At 46.5% G+C, this 16,051-nt stretch overlaps 1 protein-coding gene and 1 long non-coding RNA gene across 8 annotated transcripts in view; one reads left to right on the top strand and one right to left on the bottom strand.

The window, feature by feature from the left end:
* Positions 1-16,051, top strand: part of MCF2L (MCF.2 cell line derived transforming sequence like) — a 307,099-nt gene that overhangs the window by 76,042 nt on the left and 215,006 nt on the right. Inside the window, exon 1 of one of the 7 annotated variants that reach the window (XM_056555803.1) lies at positions 10,046-10,244. The exons of the other annotated variants lie outside the window; for them this stretch is intronic. Coding sequence (XP_056411778.1) covers positions 10,193-10,244 — 52 coding nt within the window. The 5' untranslated portion in view covers positions 10,046-10,192. Of the gene's footprint in view, positions 1-10,045; positions 10,245-16,051 lie in introns of those variants that run through there. 7 annotated transcript variants of the gene reach the window in all.
* Positions 1-16,051, bottom strand: part of LOC130355542 (uncharacterized) — a 67,712-nt gene that overhangs the window by 14,681 nt on the left and 36,980 nt on the right. The gene's annotated exons all lie outside the window — the stretch shown is intronic.

The raw sequence follows: 16,051 nt of genomic DNA on the forward strand, positions 1-16,051 counted from the left end.
AACATGGGTCTAGTCTACTGTAGAGCAAGTCAGTCTAGAAGTTGTAAGTATCTTATTTATCGGCGTATAACACGCACTTTTAAAACTAAAATAACAGGCAAAAAACTTGCCTGCGTGTTATACGCCAATAAATCCACTGGTCACTGATTTAAAGTGGCCTCAGCAGTTAAAAGCTCAGCAGCCTGGCCGCTGTCACCTTAAAACAGTGACCAGCAGTGGCTGCTGTGACCCAGACACCTATGATTGCCCCCCCCCCTCCCCCCCTTCTCTTCGGCATTATTTTTTTAATTTTACCTCACCTGGCTCCGGCTTAGGCTGTGGGTGTTCTCCGCCTGCGCGGCAGTGAATCATGACATGTGGCATCTTCTGCCGGCTCATCTGCCACTCATTCTTCCCTGCAGACCTCGCTGGTGAAAGTGACCACAGCGCCGGCTGTTTGTTAAAGATGCCCGGCCGTGGCCACTTTAGAGCAGGGACCAGTGGTGGCTGCATAGAATTGACGAGTGATGTCCCTGACTCTGCTCATCAGCTGCTTGCGAACATTTTTCTTCAGGCAACAGTTTTCTTCAGTACACTGGCAGAGGACATCACTTGTCGTGATTCACTGACCACGCAGCCCCGGAACACCGGCAGTCTGAGCCAGGCGTGGCCAGGTGGGGTAAAATAAAAAAAATAAAAAGCGGGGGGGAGGGGGGGGCAATTATAAAGTAGGGGAATCAGTGAAGGAAACAGGGAAAAATAAGGCACAGGGGGATCATGTTACGCCGAGCGCTCCGGGTCCCCGCTCCTCCCCGGAGCGCTCGCTTCTCTCTCCCCGCGGCAGCGCTCCGGTCACGTCCTCTGACCCGGGGCGCTGCGATTCCGCTGCCAGCCGGGATGCGATTCGCGATGCGGGTAGCGCCCGCTCGTGATGCGCACCCCGGCTCCCCTACCTGACTCGCTCTCCGTCTGTTCTGTCCCGGCGCGCGCGGCCCCGCTCCCTAGGGCGCGCGCGCGCCGGGTCTCTGCGATTTAAAGGGCCACTGCGCCGCTGATTGGCGCAGTGGTTCCAATTAGTGTGTTCACCTGTGCACTTCCCTATATCACCTCACTTCCCCTGCACTCCCTTGCCGGATCTTGTTGCCCTAGTGCCAGTGAAAGCGTTCCTTGTGTGTTCCTTGCCTGTGATTCCAGACCTTCTGCCGTTGCCCCTGACTACGATCCTTGCTGCCTGCCCCGACCTTCTGCTACGTCCGACCTTGCTTTTGCCTACTCCCTTGTACCGCGCCTATCTTCAGCAGCCAGAGAGGTGAGCCGTTGCTAGTGGATACGACCTGGTCACTACCGCCGCAGCAAGACCATCCCGCTTTGCGGCGGGCTCTGGTGAAAACCAGTAGTGGCTTAGAACCGGTCCACTAGCACGGTCCACGCCAATCCCTCTCTGGCACAGAGGATCCACTACCTGCCAGCCGGCATCGTGACAGTAGATCCGGCCATGGATCCCGCTGAAGTTCCTCTGCCAGTTGTCGCTGACCTCACCACGGTGGTCGCCCAGCAGTCACAACAGATAGCGCAACAAGGCCAACAGCTGTCTCAACTGACCGTTATGCTACAACAGTTACTACCACAGCTTCAGCAGTCATCTCCTCCGCCAGCTCCTGCACCTCCTCCGCAGCGAGTGGCCGCTCCTGGGATACGCTTATCCTTGCCGGATAAATTTGATGGGGACTCTAAGTTTTGCCGTGGCTTTCTTTCCCAATGTTCCCTGCATCTGGAGATGATGTCGGACCTGTTTCCCACTGAAAGGTCTAAGGTGGCTTTCGTAGTCAGCCTTCTGTCCGGAAAAGCCCTGTCATGGGCCACACCGCTCTGGGACCGCAATGACCCCGTCACTGCCTCTGTACACTCCTTCTTCTCGGAAATCCGAAGTGTCTTTGAGGAACCTGCCCGAGCCTCTTCTGCTGAGACTGCCCTGTTGAACCTGGTCCAGGGTAATTCTTCCGTTGGCGAGTATGCCGTACAATTCCGTACTCTTGCTTCAGAATTGTCCTGGAATAATGAGGCCCTCTGCGCGACCTTCAAAAAAGGCCTATCCAGCAACATTAAAGATGTTCTGGCCGCACGAGAAATTCCTGCTAATCTACATGAACTTATTCACCTAGCCACTCGCATTGACATGCGTTTTTCCGAAAGGCGTCAGGAACTCCGCCAAGATATGGACTCTGTTCGCACGAGGCGTTTCTTCTCCTCGGCTCCTCTCTCCTCTGGTCCCCTGCAATCTGTTCCTGTGCCTCCCGCCGTGGAGGCTATGCAGGTCGACCGGTCTCGCCTGACACCTCAAGAGAGGACACGACGCCGTATGGAGAACCTCTGCCTGTACTGTGCTAGTACCGAACACTTCCTGAGAGATTGTCCTATCCGTCCTCCCCGCCTGGAAAGACGTACGCTGACTCCGCACAAAGGTGAGACAGTCCTTGATGTCTACTCTGCTTCTCCACGTCTTACTGTGCCTGTGCGGATGTCTGCCTCTGCCTTCTCCTTCTCTACAGTGGCCTTCTTGGACTCTGGATCTGCAGGAAATTTTATTTTGGCCTCCCTCGTCAACAGGTTCAACATCCCGGTGACCAGTCTCGCCAGACCCCTCTACATCAATTGTGTAAATAATGAAAGATTGGACTGTACCATACGTTTCCGCACGGAGCCCCTTCTTATGAGCATCGGATCTCATCATGAGAGGATTGAACTTTTGGTCCTCCCCAATTGCACCTCGGAAATTCTCCTTGGACTTCCCTGGCTTCAACTTCATTCCCCTACCCTGGATTGGTCCACTGGGGAGATCAAGAGTTGGGGGTCCTCTTGTTCCAAGAACTGTCTAAAACCGGTTCCCAGTAACCCTTGCCGTAACTCTGTGGTTCCTCCAGTAACCGGTCTCCCTAAGGCCTATATGGACTTCGCGGATGTTTTCTGCAAAAAACAAGCTGAGACTCTACCTCCTCACAGGCCTTATGATTGCCCTATCGACCTCCTCCCGGGCACTACTCCACCCCGGGGCAGAATTTATCCTCTCTCTGCCCCAGAGACTCTTGCCATGTCCGAATACGTCCAGGAGAATCTAAAAAAGGGCTTTATCCGTAAATCCTCCTCTCCTGCCGGAGCCGGATTTTTCTTTGTGTCCAAAAAAGATGGCTCCCTACGTCCTTGCATTGACTACCGCGGTCTTAATAAAATCACGGTTAAGAACCGCTACCCCTTACCCCTCATCTCTGAACTCTTTGATCGCCTCCAAGGTGCCCACATCTTCACTAAATTGGACTTAAGAGGCGCCTATAACCTCATCCGCATCAGAGAGGGGGACGAGTGGAAAACGGCATTTAACACCAGAGATGGACACTTTGAGTATCTGGTCATGCCCTTTGGACTGTGCAACGCCCCTGCCGTCTTCCAAGACTTTGTCAATGAAATTTTTCGTGATCTGTTATACTCCTGTGTTGTTGTATATCTGGACGATATCCTAATTTTTTCTGCCAATCTAGAAGAACACCGCCAGCATGTCCGTATGGTTCTTCAGAGACTTCGTGACAACCAACTCTATGCCAAAATTGAGAAATGTCTGTTTGAATGCCAATCTCTTCCTTTTCTAGGATATTTGGTCTCTGGCCAGGGACTACAGATGGATCCAGACAAACTCTCTGCCGTCTTAGATTGGCCACGCCCCTCCGGACTCCGTGCTATCCAACGCTTTTTGGGGTTCGCCAATTATTACAGGCAATTTATTCCACATTTTTCTACCATTGTGGCTCCTATCGTGGCTTTAACCAAAAAAAATGCTGATCCCAAGTCCTGGCCTCCTCAAGCAGAAGACGCCTTTAAACGACTCAAGTCTGCCTTTTCTTCGGCTCCCGTCCTCTCCAGACCTGACCCTTCCAAACCCTTCCTATTGGAGGTTGATGCCTCCTCAGTGGGAGCTGGAGCTGTTCTTCTACAAAAAAACTCTTCCGGGCATGCTGTCACTTGTGGTTTTTTCTCTAGGACCTTCTCTCCAGCGGAGAGGAACTACTCCATCGGGGACCGAGAGCTTCTAGCCATTAAATTAGCACTTGAGGAATGGAGGCATCTGCTGGAGGGATCAAGTTCTCCTGTTATTATCTACACCGACCACAAGAACCTCTCCTACCTCCAGTCTGCCCAACGGCTGAATCCTCGCCAGGCCCGGTGGTCTCTGTTCTTTGCCCGATTTAATTTTGAGATTCACTTTCGTCCTGCCGATAAGAACATTAGGGCCGATGCTCTCTCTCGTTCCTCGGATGCCTCAGAAGTTGAACTCTCTCCGCAACACATCATTCCACCTGACTGCCTGATCTCCACTTCTCCTGCCTCCATCAGGCAGACTCCTCCAGGAAAGACCTTTGTTTCTCCTCGCCAACGCCTCGGAATCCTCAAATGGGGTCACTCCTCCCATCTCGCAGGTCATGCGGGTATCAAGAAATCTGTGCAACTCATCTCCCGCTTCTATTGGTGGCCGACTCTGGAGACGGATGTTGTGGACTTTGTGCGAGCCTGCACTATCTGTGCCCGGGATAAGACTCCTCGCCAGAAGCCCGCTGGTTTTCTTCATCCTCTGCCTGTCCCCGAACAGCCTTGGTCTCTGATTGGTATGGATTTTATTACTGATTTACCCCCTTCCCGTGGCAACACTGTTATTTGGGTGGTCGTTGATCGATTCTCCAAAATGGCACATTTCATCCCTCTTCCTGGTCTTCCTTCTGCGCCTCAGTTGGCTAAACAATTTTTTGTACACATTTTTCGTCTTCACGGGTTGCCTACGCAGATTGTCTCGGATAGAGGCGTCCAATTCGTGTCTAAATTCTGGAGGGCTCTCTGTAAACAACTCAAGATTAAATTAAATTTTTCTTCTGCATATCATCCCCAGTCCAATGGACAAGTAGAAAGGATTAACCAGATCTTGGGTGATTATTTGCGACATTTTGTTTCCTCCCGCCAGGATGACTGGGCAGATCTCCTCCCATGGGCCGAATTCTCGTATAACTTCAGGGTCTCTGAGTCTTCCTCCAAATCCCCATTTTTCGTGGTGTACGGCCGTCACCCTCTTCCCCCCCTCCCTACTCCCTTGCCCTCTGGTCTGCCCGCTGTGGATGAAATTTCTCGTGACCTTTCCATCATATGGAGAGAGACCCAAAATTCTCTCTTACAGGCTTCTTCACGCATGAAGAAGTTCGCGGATAAGAAAAGAAGAGCTCCCCCCGTTTTTTCCCCTGGAGACAAGGTATGGCTCTCCGCTAAATATGTCCGCTTCCGTGTCCCTAGCTACAAGTTGGGACCACGCTATCTTGGTCCTTTCAAAATTTTGTGTCAAATTAATCCTGTCTCTTATAAACTTCTTCTTCCTCCCTCTCTTCGTATCCCTAATGCCTTTCACGTCTCTCTTCTCAAACCACTCATCCTCAACCGTTTTTCTCCCAAATCTGTTCCTCCCACTCCTGTTTCCGGCTCCTCGGACATCTTCTCGGTCAAAGAAATTTTAGCTGCCAAAAAGGTCAGAGGAAAAAATTTTTTTTTAGTGGACTGGGAGGGTTGTGGTCCTGAAGAGAGATCCTGGGAACCTGAGGACAACATCCTAGACAAAAGTCTGCTCCTCAGGTTCTCAGGCTCTAAGAAGAGGGGGAGACCCAAGGGGGGGGGTACTGTTACGCCGAGCGCTCCGGGTCCCCGCTCCTCCCCGGAGCGCTCGCTTCTCTCTCCCCGCGGCAGCGCTCCGGTCACGTCCTCTGACCCGGGGCGCTGCGATTCCGCTGCCAGCCGGGATGCGATTCGCGATGCGGGTAGCGCCCGCTCGCGATGCGCACCCCGGCTCCCCTACCTGACTCGCTCTCCGTCTGTTCTGTCCCGGCGCGCGCGGCCCCGCTCCCTAGGGCGCGCGCGCGCCGGGTCTCTGCGATTTAAAGGGCCACTGCGCCGCTGATTGGCGCAGTGGTTCCAATTAGTGTGTTCACCTGTGCACTTCCCTATATCACCTCACTTCCCCTGCACTCCCTTGCCGGATCTTGTTGCCCTAGTGCCAGTGAAAGCGTTCCTTGTGTGTTCCTTGCCTGTGATTCCAGACCTTCTGCCGTTGCCCCTGACTACGATCCTTGCTGCCTGCCCCGACCTTCTGCTACGTCCGACCTTGCTTTTGCCTACTCCCTTGTACCGCGCCTATCTTCAGCAGCCAGAGAGGTGAGCCGTTGCTAGTGGATACGACCTGGTCACTACCGCCGCAGCAAGACCATCCCGCTTTGCGGCGGGCTCTGGTGAAAACCAGTAGTGGCTTAGAACCGGTCCACTAGCACGGTCCACGCCAATCCCTCTCTGGCACAGAGGATCCACTACCTGCCAGCCGGCATCGTGACAGATCACAGGGGCAAATGAGGCACAGGGGGGTCACAGGGGCAAATGAGGCACAGGGGGGTTACAGGGGCAAATGAGGCACGGGGGGGGGGGGGGTCACAGGGGCAAATGAGGATCACATAGAAATAATGGGATGGGGGGATGTTGTGGCACAGGCTGATAAAGGGGGAGGAATGATGTGACACAAGGGGGGAGCAGACTTAGGAGCAGGGGGCATGATGTGGCAAATGGGGGGAATCAAAGTTTGGGGAATGATTTGGCATTAAGTTCAGTGCTTCATAGTCATTTATTTTACATTTATTTTTTTAACTAAAATTTCCCTTTTAAAATGAGGGCACGTGTTATACGCCAGTGCGTGTTATACCCCGATAAATACAGTAGTCTGTAGTGTAGAGAAGTGAGTCTACAAAAGGTTGGGACTGCATGAGCTAACACCTAAGGCTGCTTTCACACTATAAAAATACCTCCGTTATGAACGTCCGTCATAAAAATTTTGAAAATCGGCTGTTAAACCGCCGTTAGAAAATCCCATTATAGTCTATGGGATTTTTCTAATAGTCGTTTTAACTCGTTATCGTCCGTTATTAATAACGGCTGTTATTTTGTGACGGGCGAATGAACGGAAGAAATGGTGCATGCACTATTTCTCCTGTTACTATCGCCCGGCAAAAAAAAAAAACGGCCGTTATTAATAACGGGTTAAAACGGCTATTAGAAAAATCCCATAGACTATAATAGGATTTTCTAACAGCCGTTACGGATTTTCTAACGGCCGATTTTCAAGATTACCCACGCCAATCCAAAAGGGGTTTCTAACCACAGTTATCATTCCAAATTTACTGGTCAAGAAAAGTCAGTGTGAATACATTGTGAATACAAGTGTCTTGTTGCAATCCAGGACCTAATTGGTTTCTGGCCGGTGCTGGTAAATCAACAGTGGCTAAAGAGGCTACTATAGTCAGTCAACTGAAGTAAAGTTGAGGAACTACAAGTGACAGTATTTCACAGAGAGCCAATTGGGTAAAGCAGCCTATACCCTTTGGCGAAGGTTACCTTTGTGACCATGTGTGGCTGGGCAAAGAGAACCAGAATTTTGGGACCCCTGTATCTACCCAGTTAACCTCAGGTTGTACCCAGCTTTAGCCTGACAAAATTGTGCATTGCACTGTTCTACTTAAACTTGAATTGATTGTGGGGAAAGAGAGTTGTTGTCATCTCCGTCATGAAGAATTAAAGGAAATCTGTCATCAGTATCACCCGCACTAACCTGTCATACAGGCTTGTAGTGCAGAGAATACTGATCAAAATGATACTTACGGCGTCCCTAACCGTCGCTCCGTTCTGCCATAATCCATTTTTTTTTTTTGTAAATGCAAATTAGTTGCTTGGGGCATGGGCGTAGCAATGAACCCTGCTTTGGGCACTGTGACCTCACCTGCACAAGGAGCCAAATTCAGCCAAACGCCGCTTCAGGGTGGACCCAGGAAGCGGCGCATGCGCAGTACAGGTAGGTTTTTCACCTTCCTTTCAAAAAAAATACCGGCCATGGTAATTTGCATAATTATATATGCGTTACATCACAGTAAGCTCTGCTCATATGCCCATACACATCGCGTCATATACAAGCCCAGTGTGGGCAAATTAAACCCTCTGACAGTGAGGGGCAGGGGTAGATTGACAACTCATGGGGACCCCGAGCAAAAGTGGATCATGGGGGCCACTATGTGCTGCTCGCATACAATAAAATGTCTCCTACCTTAAATAATACTGTAACTGAATATCCCCACACCATGACTGGATAACACTGCCATTACAGGGCTGAACAATACCACCATAACAAGACTAGATAACAACGCCATACCAGAACTGAGCAATGCCACCATACCAAGACTAGACAACAACGCCATACCATGAATGAACAGTACCACCATACCAAAACTAGATAACAATGTCATACCAGAACTGAACAATACCACCATACCAAGACTAGATAACAATGCCATACCATGACTGAACAATACCACCATACCAAGACTAGATAATAACGCCACACTAGAACTGAACAATACCACCATACCAAGACTAGGTAACAACGCCATACTAGAACTGAACAATACCACCATACCAAGACTAGATAAAACCGCCATACTAGAACTGAACAATACCACCATACCAAGACTAGATAACACCGCCATACCAGAACTGAACAATACCACCATACCAAGACTAGATAATAACGCCACACTAGAACTGAACAATACCACCATACCAAGACTAGATAACACCCATATACCAATAAGGGTGCATTAAAACGTGCATATTTTACTGTGTGTTTTGTTGCTGATTTTCATACCCATTGAAGTCAAAGGCCAGCTAAATCAGCTGCATAAAATCAGCAAAGGACAGAAAATATACCTTTACACGGGTGAATTAGTTTTCAAACTCATTCCATATTTTTTCGCTGTGAGTGTGAATGAGGACGGGCTCTCTGCAGCGAATTTACAACAGCGTAATTTCCACTACAGAAAAAGTCCGCCACAGACCTCATTGTAATCAATACACAGAGGAAATTCCGCTGCCTGAAACTCTGCTGTGGACAGGCTGCACAGAGTCTGTCCCCATTCACACTCACCTGTATGACAGGTTAGTGCAGGTGATACTGATGACATATTAACGATCACATATACAGGATCCTGTGCTGATTTGATGCACAGGATTTGTAACTGCAGATTAGAAGTTGTGCTCAGTCATTTAGTTTACATTGAAATCTGCAGCAGAAAATCCTGCACATCAAATCCTAAAGAAGAAATAGTTGTTTGTTTCCCCTGTGTGGCCTGTCTGTAGTCTACACTTTCCATCACCTACACTATACTGTCCAATTCTCTGTATACTGCAGTAGCCCTGCTACAGCCCACCTTAGGAACAGAGAGCATCAGTGAGAGCCCCTTGTAACAGTGATCAATGACAGAGATGGGAAACTCTTTCCTAGCCTGCCACCAGGTGCCCTATTCTGCTCAGACTATTGCAGAGTGGCTGTCTAGCCAGATCCTGCCCTGCGTGTATGGCACGTGTTTATACCTGCGCTTGTGTGGACTGTAGAAAAGAATACAATTGTAATATTTATACCATACCTACAGCAGTCTTTAGCACTGATTTATTATTTGCAATTGATTGTTATTTACCATATCTTAATATATGCGCCTGTGCATCACCAAAACCAGAAACACAGGTTATATGTTGCATACTGGGCCAAGATAGAGTCCATATTTCATTATATTCAAGTAGTTTTAGTTTACCTTACAATGGTAAGATAGTTATGTAGCAGATTACCACCTGAAAGAATACGCCTGGTTTTGAAGGCCAGTGAAGGTCATATAGAAGATGTATTGAAATCACATCATACTATAGAACTGTTTCTCCTGTTACGTACCTGTCCTGTGCATGACGTGACTATGTTGTGTGATTTTAAGGCTCTGATATTATATATACATTACTACATAGAATTGTAATGTAAAGATGCATCATGCCATCGATTAACATCAGTGTGAAGTTTTTTAGTGACCTGACGTGATGAAGACTCATCATGACAGTGCCTCCAATCCTGAGCCACTCGCCTGTGTATAGCAGAGGAGAGAGGGAGAATGTGCTCACTTACCACCTCCTTTTGTGTCAAGCAAGGACCTGGAGCTAATTGAAATGCAGTGCTGGGGAGCTCTGCTGTAGCTCAGCTGCTTCTTTTAGCAGACGGAAGAAAATGCGCACTGTGGATGTTTTCTCTTTTCGCAAGTGAACATCGACGTATGCTGAGATGGCCATAGAAGAACTGATGCGGAGATTAAATGCGCTTTTCCAAAATACTGGTAGGAGGAGCTGTCTCATCTTAATGTTCTTGTTCCATTAGTAACGTGCTGCCCTTTCTAAGGTGCTTGAGGATGTTGGATGTCATGCTTGGCTTACCCAGCTTTCTAGGGACGAATGTGTGCACATGGTGCTGTTCATTTCCTTCCTACATGAGTGCCGTTCATACGGTATAAGTTTAATTGCTGCAAGTTGTGAGTGTATGTCTATGTCTGCTGTCAATGTCATTGGGGACTTCATCACCAGATTTGATATTTTTAGTATTTTAGAATTAGCTTCATCTTGTAGTCTGGAAGCTGTACATCCACTGGTTCTGGATTGAGCATTTTCCTGCAGTGGTAATGGCTTTGTGCCTTTTCATGCCTGTGTCATATATCACTTGTGCGAAAGCTTCAGTGTAGAATCGGCACCACGTCTTGAAGTGTTAATTAAAGGGACCATACATCACGAGGGCTTAATCACATGAGAACAATACTTGGTGGGTATGGGAATGACCAGTCTAGCATAATGGTCCTGTTACTATGGTAATAATATGCTGACACATGGCTTTCCACTTGTATTATGACGATTAAACAGAACTGCATCTTCATATGATCAAGTGAATGGTTTGTACTTCATTCTTCTGCACAGAATGATCAAGTTAGAGCATAAGAACTGAAATGCCTACCTATCAGTCTAACTAGAACAAAAATGGAATTTAACTATTTAACTGTTAATTTCCTAAACTATTTGATGTCATATGTTATTTTTCCCACTTACCCAATCGAAACAAATGTGAAAATACTATCCAAAAGGGTAATTGATATGTGATTCATGTACAAGTCACAGGGAGTAGGATTAGACTGTACGCCTAGTTCACACAGGTTTTTTTGTTTTGTTTTTAAACTAGATCCAGGAGTATTAGGGTATGTTTCCATTTAAAAATATCCAGCGTAGAAGCTGCAGCCACATCTTTGGGGTGTACCCTTGTATTTCTGGTGCAGATGGCCAGCTTACCTGCTGTGGATATGGCCAAGATTTTGGACACTGGGGTAATTTGTATCCGGGCAACCTGACACAGATTTGTGTCAAATTGGTGAGATGTAACTTTTTAGTCCAGTGTCAATAAATCTGTGTCATGTGGTGAACTATGCTGCAGATTCCCATTGAAACCAAAGGAATATGGAATACACACAGTTCTCATGTGGATTCCTATTCACATGGATTTGTGGTGAATATGGCCTTAAAGAGGTATTCCAGGATTTTTGTTTCTTTAGCCTTTAAGCCCATGATGCCAGGTTATAATAATGTGTAATATGCTTCTATTACCTCTGTGTGCCACTTTGTCCCGTTTTCATGCACTGGGCCAACACCTGGAGGTGCCATAGTGCAAGTCTTTTTATTTTACTGTTGTCTTTGACCTTTCCCAGCATTTCATGCAGCCAGAGATAATTGGGGAGATTTATCAAAACCCGTGGAGAGGAACAGTCGAACAGTTTCCCATAACAACCATCGGATCACTTCTTTCATTTTTGAAAAGGCCTCTGTAAAATATAAGAGCCAATCTGATTGATTGCTATGGGCAACTGGTCAACTTTTCCTACACAGGCTTTGATATATCCCTTCCAATATGTCATAAGTCATATGGTATCCAAGGGAGCATAACTATGCTACAATGGGGGAGTGGATAGCATTATTTCAGTAAATCCCTTCCATCCTGCTATCCATCCACCCACTGTAGCATATCCATGATCCCTGGGAGACCATGTGACGTGTGACATTTTGTCTCTGGCTGCATGGAATGGTGGAAAAGATCAGAGACAACAGTAAAATAAAAAGACTGCACAAAAATCATAAAAATTTGTAAACCCTGCCTCAAAGGAAGTATATAACTACTAAAATAGTATGATCCCATAGAGATAGCAGCAGTATACATGCAGAGCTGGGTGGGCAGGGGTCTGTTAAGTGCTAGGGGTATAGTGTGGTTGAACAGGAGTCCAACAAGGGATCAGTAGGTCCAAAGATATGTTATATATATTCCATGAATTGCATTCTGGAGGTGAGGCCCCACTTGCTCAATTTACATATTCATGTTCTGTGACTCCATGTCAGAGTGATGTGGAGTCACTAGTCACATGAGCACTTTGCTCTTTGCACAGGGTGCATGCGCCGCCTGAACACTTGCATCACCAATAACTCCATGTCACTTAGACTTGGAGTCACAGAGCATGAATATAAAAAGTGGGGCCTCACCTCCAGAATTCAATTCATGGAATATAGAAGAAGACCTTGGGGGAGGGGGGGGACATATAGTTGGACCTACTGCATGTATTTTAGTAAGTGACCCCTCGTTGGACTCCTGTTCACCCACATTATAACCCAGTGTATTGGATCTAGTATAGGTGAACAGGCTGAAATGTTTCCTTTAACAAGAAGCCAGCTGACCCAGGACAGACACATTAAGTACTGTAATCTTAATTAGTGATGGTGAGTGTGCATTACATGGGGGAAAAACAAACCCTTGGGGTGTTTATTTAAAGAAGGACTCCTTTTTTATTTATTTTTTTGTACCAGTCCAATTTTCAGAAAAATAATATATATTGGAATTAATAGTAAATGTTTATAAATTGCACTAAAACTGCACTGTGTGACTGAGACCCCGTACTGTAATTAGCTTTCTAGTGTAACTTTGTACAGTCCAAACCAGTAGTGTTTTATAAAGGTAGGAAACATACTTTATGGCCTCAAACCTTTCTTCTGTTATAAATCCACTCCATGGTTGTGGATTTTAAAATGTTATTCTTTTTCATTTGAGAATTACTTTATTCCAATTCAACCAAGATCTTAACATGCCTGTTTCCAATCCAGAGTAATGATGTCCGCAGTCCACCTTGCTCTTCATGGTTTAGACAGCTTCCAGCCCTTGATCACTCCAGCTAAGACAATGAATCTATATCGATATATATATAATCTATATATAAAACTCAATGGCCCTCATTTACTAAAGTCCAACCGACTCTTTTGCTTGGTTATTGCGCCTAAATTTTAGTCACAAGGTCTGTGCGACTATGCGACCAAATTTTAGTCGCACAACCAACACTTTAGAAAACACTCGGAGTGCTTTTTTTTTCACTCTGAAATGGGCATGTTTTATGCAAAAATGGGTGTTTTACTGACAAAAAACAAAAAATACTCAGAGTACTTCCAAAATCACTCGAGAAAAAGTGTGAGTTTGCCTCACACAATAACCGACAGCCAAGAGGCCGAGTGAAATTCCAAAAATGGAGTGATTTCTAACAAGGGACTGTTTGCCATTGTGTTTTTTGTGAAAGTAACTTGTTTTATAACTGGAAAACATTTTGTACAGTTCAACACTTTTATAAATAAAATATTGAATGCTTTTGTGATAGTTAATGTTTATATATTTTTTTCTTTTTAACACATTTGCAATATTAGGTTTAAATCAATTTAACACCCAAGCTGATAAACAAGGATAATTGTTGTTATGTTTGAAAAATTATAACACGTGAATACTTTTGATTCATGGAAACATTTTTAAACAAACAAGTCTAAACCATTTTGACTCACACAACAAATTTCTTTAGCTCAGAGTTTGTGCAACAAAATTGACTAGTGCGACACAAAAAAATGTGCGACAGAAAAATAACCGACATGTGTGACAGAATAGTAAATAAGCCTGAAAAAAAAGATGAGTGATATTGAAATCACTTCAGAATAAACACTCGACTCTTAGTAAATCAGAGCCAATGTGTGTGTGTATGTTCCAGCATCACGTCCAAATAAAAATATTTGATAGTTAAATTAACCCTTACTTACACCCTTATATACAAGATGTTTTTTTGTTTCAAGTCCCATGCAAGTATATGGGACTTTCAGTACCTTACTCCACAAGCTCTGCTCTGCATCTCCTAGTGAATGTGTCAGTCCGGCTTGCAAGCCCCACCCCATCTCTCAAAGAAACACCCACTGTTTAAGCCCCACCCTTCTAGTCTCTACCCTTTTTGTGCATCAGTCTGGCTTGTAAATCACTCCCAGTCCCACAAAGCAACGTCCCCTTCTATTTTCAGATTACAATATCTTCATTACAAATCAGTCCTGAGGACAGGATATGAGCATGGGATATGATAACAGCATATGAGGTCGGGATAGGAAGTCAGGATATGAGGATGGGACATAAGGATGGGATATGAGGATGAGATATGAGGATGGGATATGAGGTCGGGATATGAGGATGGGATATGAGGACGGCATATGAGGACAGGATAGGAGGTTGGGATAGGAGGTCGGGATATGAGGATGAGATATGAAGATGGGATATGAGGTCGGGATATGAGGATGGGATATGAGGATGGGATATGAGGATGGGATATGAGGATGGGATATGAGGACAGCATATGAGGACAGGATAGGAGGTTGGGATAGGAGGTCGGGATATGAGGATGGGATATGAGGACGGCATATGAGGACGGCATATGAGGACGGCATATGAGGACAGGATAGGAGGTTGGGATAGGAGGTCGGGATATGAGGATGGGATAGGACAACAATATATGAGGATGGGATATGATTTTCCTCCCCAATAAGGGTTAGGAAGGAAAAAGCGGGCAACGCCGGGTACTCAGCTAGTCTGTACTAAAACTTTCTTTTTTGTGGATGTACACCCTCAGGTGTCTATTAAAGGACATCTGCAGCGGTACAAACACTTATCCCCTATCCTCAAAATAGGGGATAAGTGTTTGATCGCGCAGGGTCCAAACGCTGGGGCCCCCAGTGATCTCCTGTACGGGGCCGCAGCTCTCCCGTGCAGGGAGCGTGCCAGCCGCAGCATGACGTTGCGGCCGACACGCCTCCTCCATACATCTCTATGGGAGAGGCAGCATTCGTGCCTCCCCGCATCCCCCATAGAACTGTATGGGGACGGGGAGGAGACGGGGCGTCACCGTCTCCCTCTAGGTCGACGCTACGTCACCATGGCGCTAATGCCGGTGCCCCGTTAGGGAGATCGAGGGGGGTCCCAGCGGTCGGACCCCCACGCGATCAAACACTTATCCCCTATCCTGTGGATAGGGGATAAGTGTAATTCCGCTGCAGTTGTCCTTTAACATCTATCATGTGAAATCGATTTCTGTCCTGCAGAACCAGATCTGGAAAGAAAAAAACTACAAGGGCTTCCTGGTAATGTGTTCATAGCTTTAACCTCTTAAGGACGAAGGGCGTATGCATACACTACACTACACTAACACATAATAAAGGGTAAAACACAACATATACACCCCCTTACACTGTCTTTCCCCCCCCCCCCCAATAAAAATAAAAAACATCATACAGCAGTGTTTCCAAAACAGAGCCTCCAGCTGTTGCAAAACAACAACTCCCAGCATTTCTGGACAGCCACTGACTGTCCAGGCATGCTGGGAGTTTAGCAACAGCTGGAGGCACCCTGTTTGGGAATCACTGGCGTAGAATACCCCTATGTCCACCACTATGGAATCCCTATTTTAGTCCTTAAATGTGCATGGCGCGCTCTCACTTCGGAGCCCTGTCGTATTTCAAAGAAACAGTTTAGGGCCACATATGGGGTATTTCTGTACTCGGGAGAAATTGCACTAAAAACTTTGGGGGCTTTTTCTCCTTTTACCACTTCTGAAAAGGAAAAGTTGGGGTCTACATCAGCCGGTTAGTGTAAAAAAAATTTTTTTTTTACACTAACATGCTAGTGTTGCCCCATACTTTTGATTTTCACAAGAGGTAAAAGGAAAAAAAGACCCCCAAAATTTGCAACACAATTTCTCCCGAGTACGGAAATACC

This window comes from Hyla sarda, chromosome 2 (assembly GCF_029499605.1).
Source record: "Hyla sarda isolate aHylSar1 chromosome 2, aHylSar1.hap1, whole genome shotgun sequence".
Lineage (NCBI taxonomy): Eukaryota > Metazoa > Chordata > Amphibia > Anura > Hylidae > Hyla > Hyla sarda.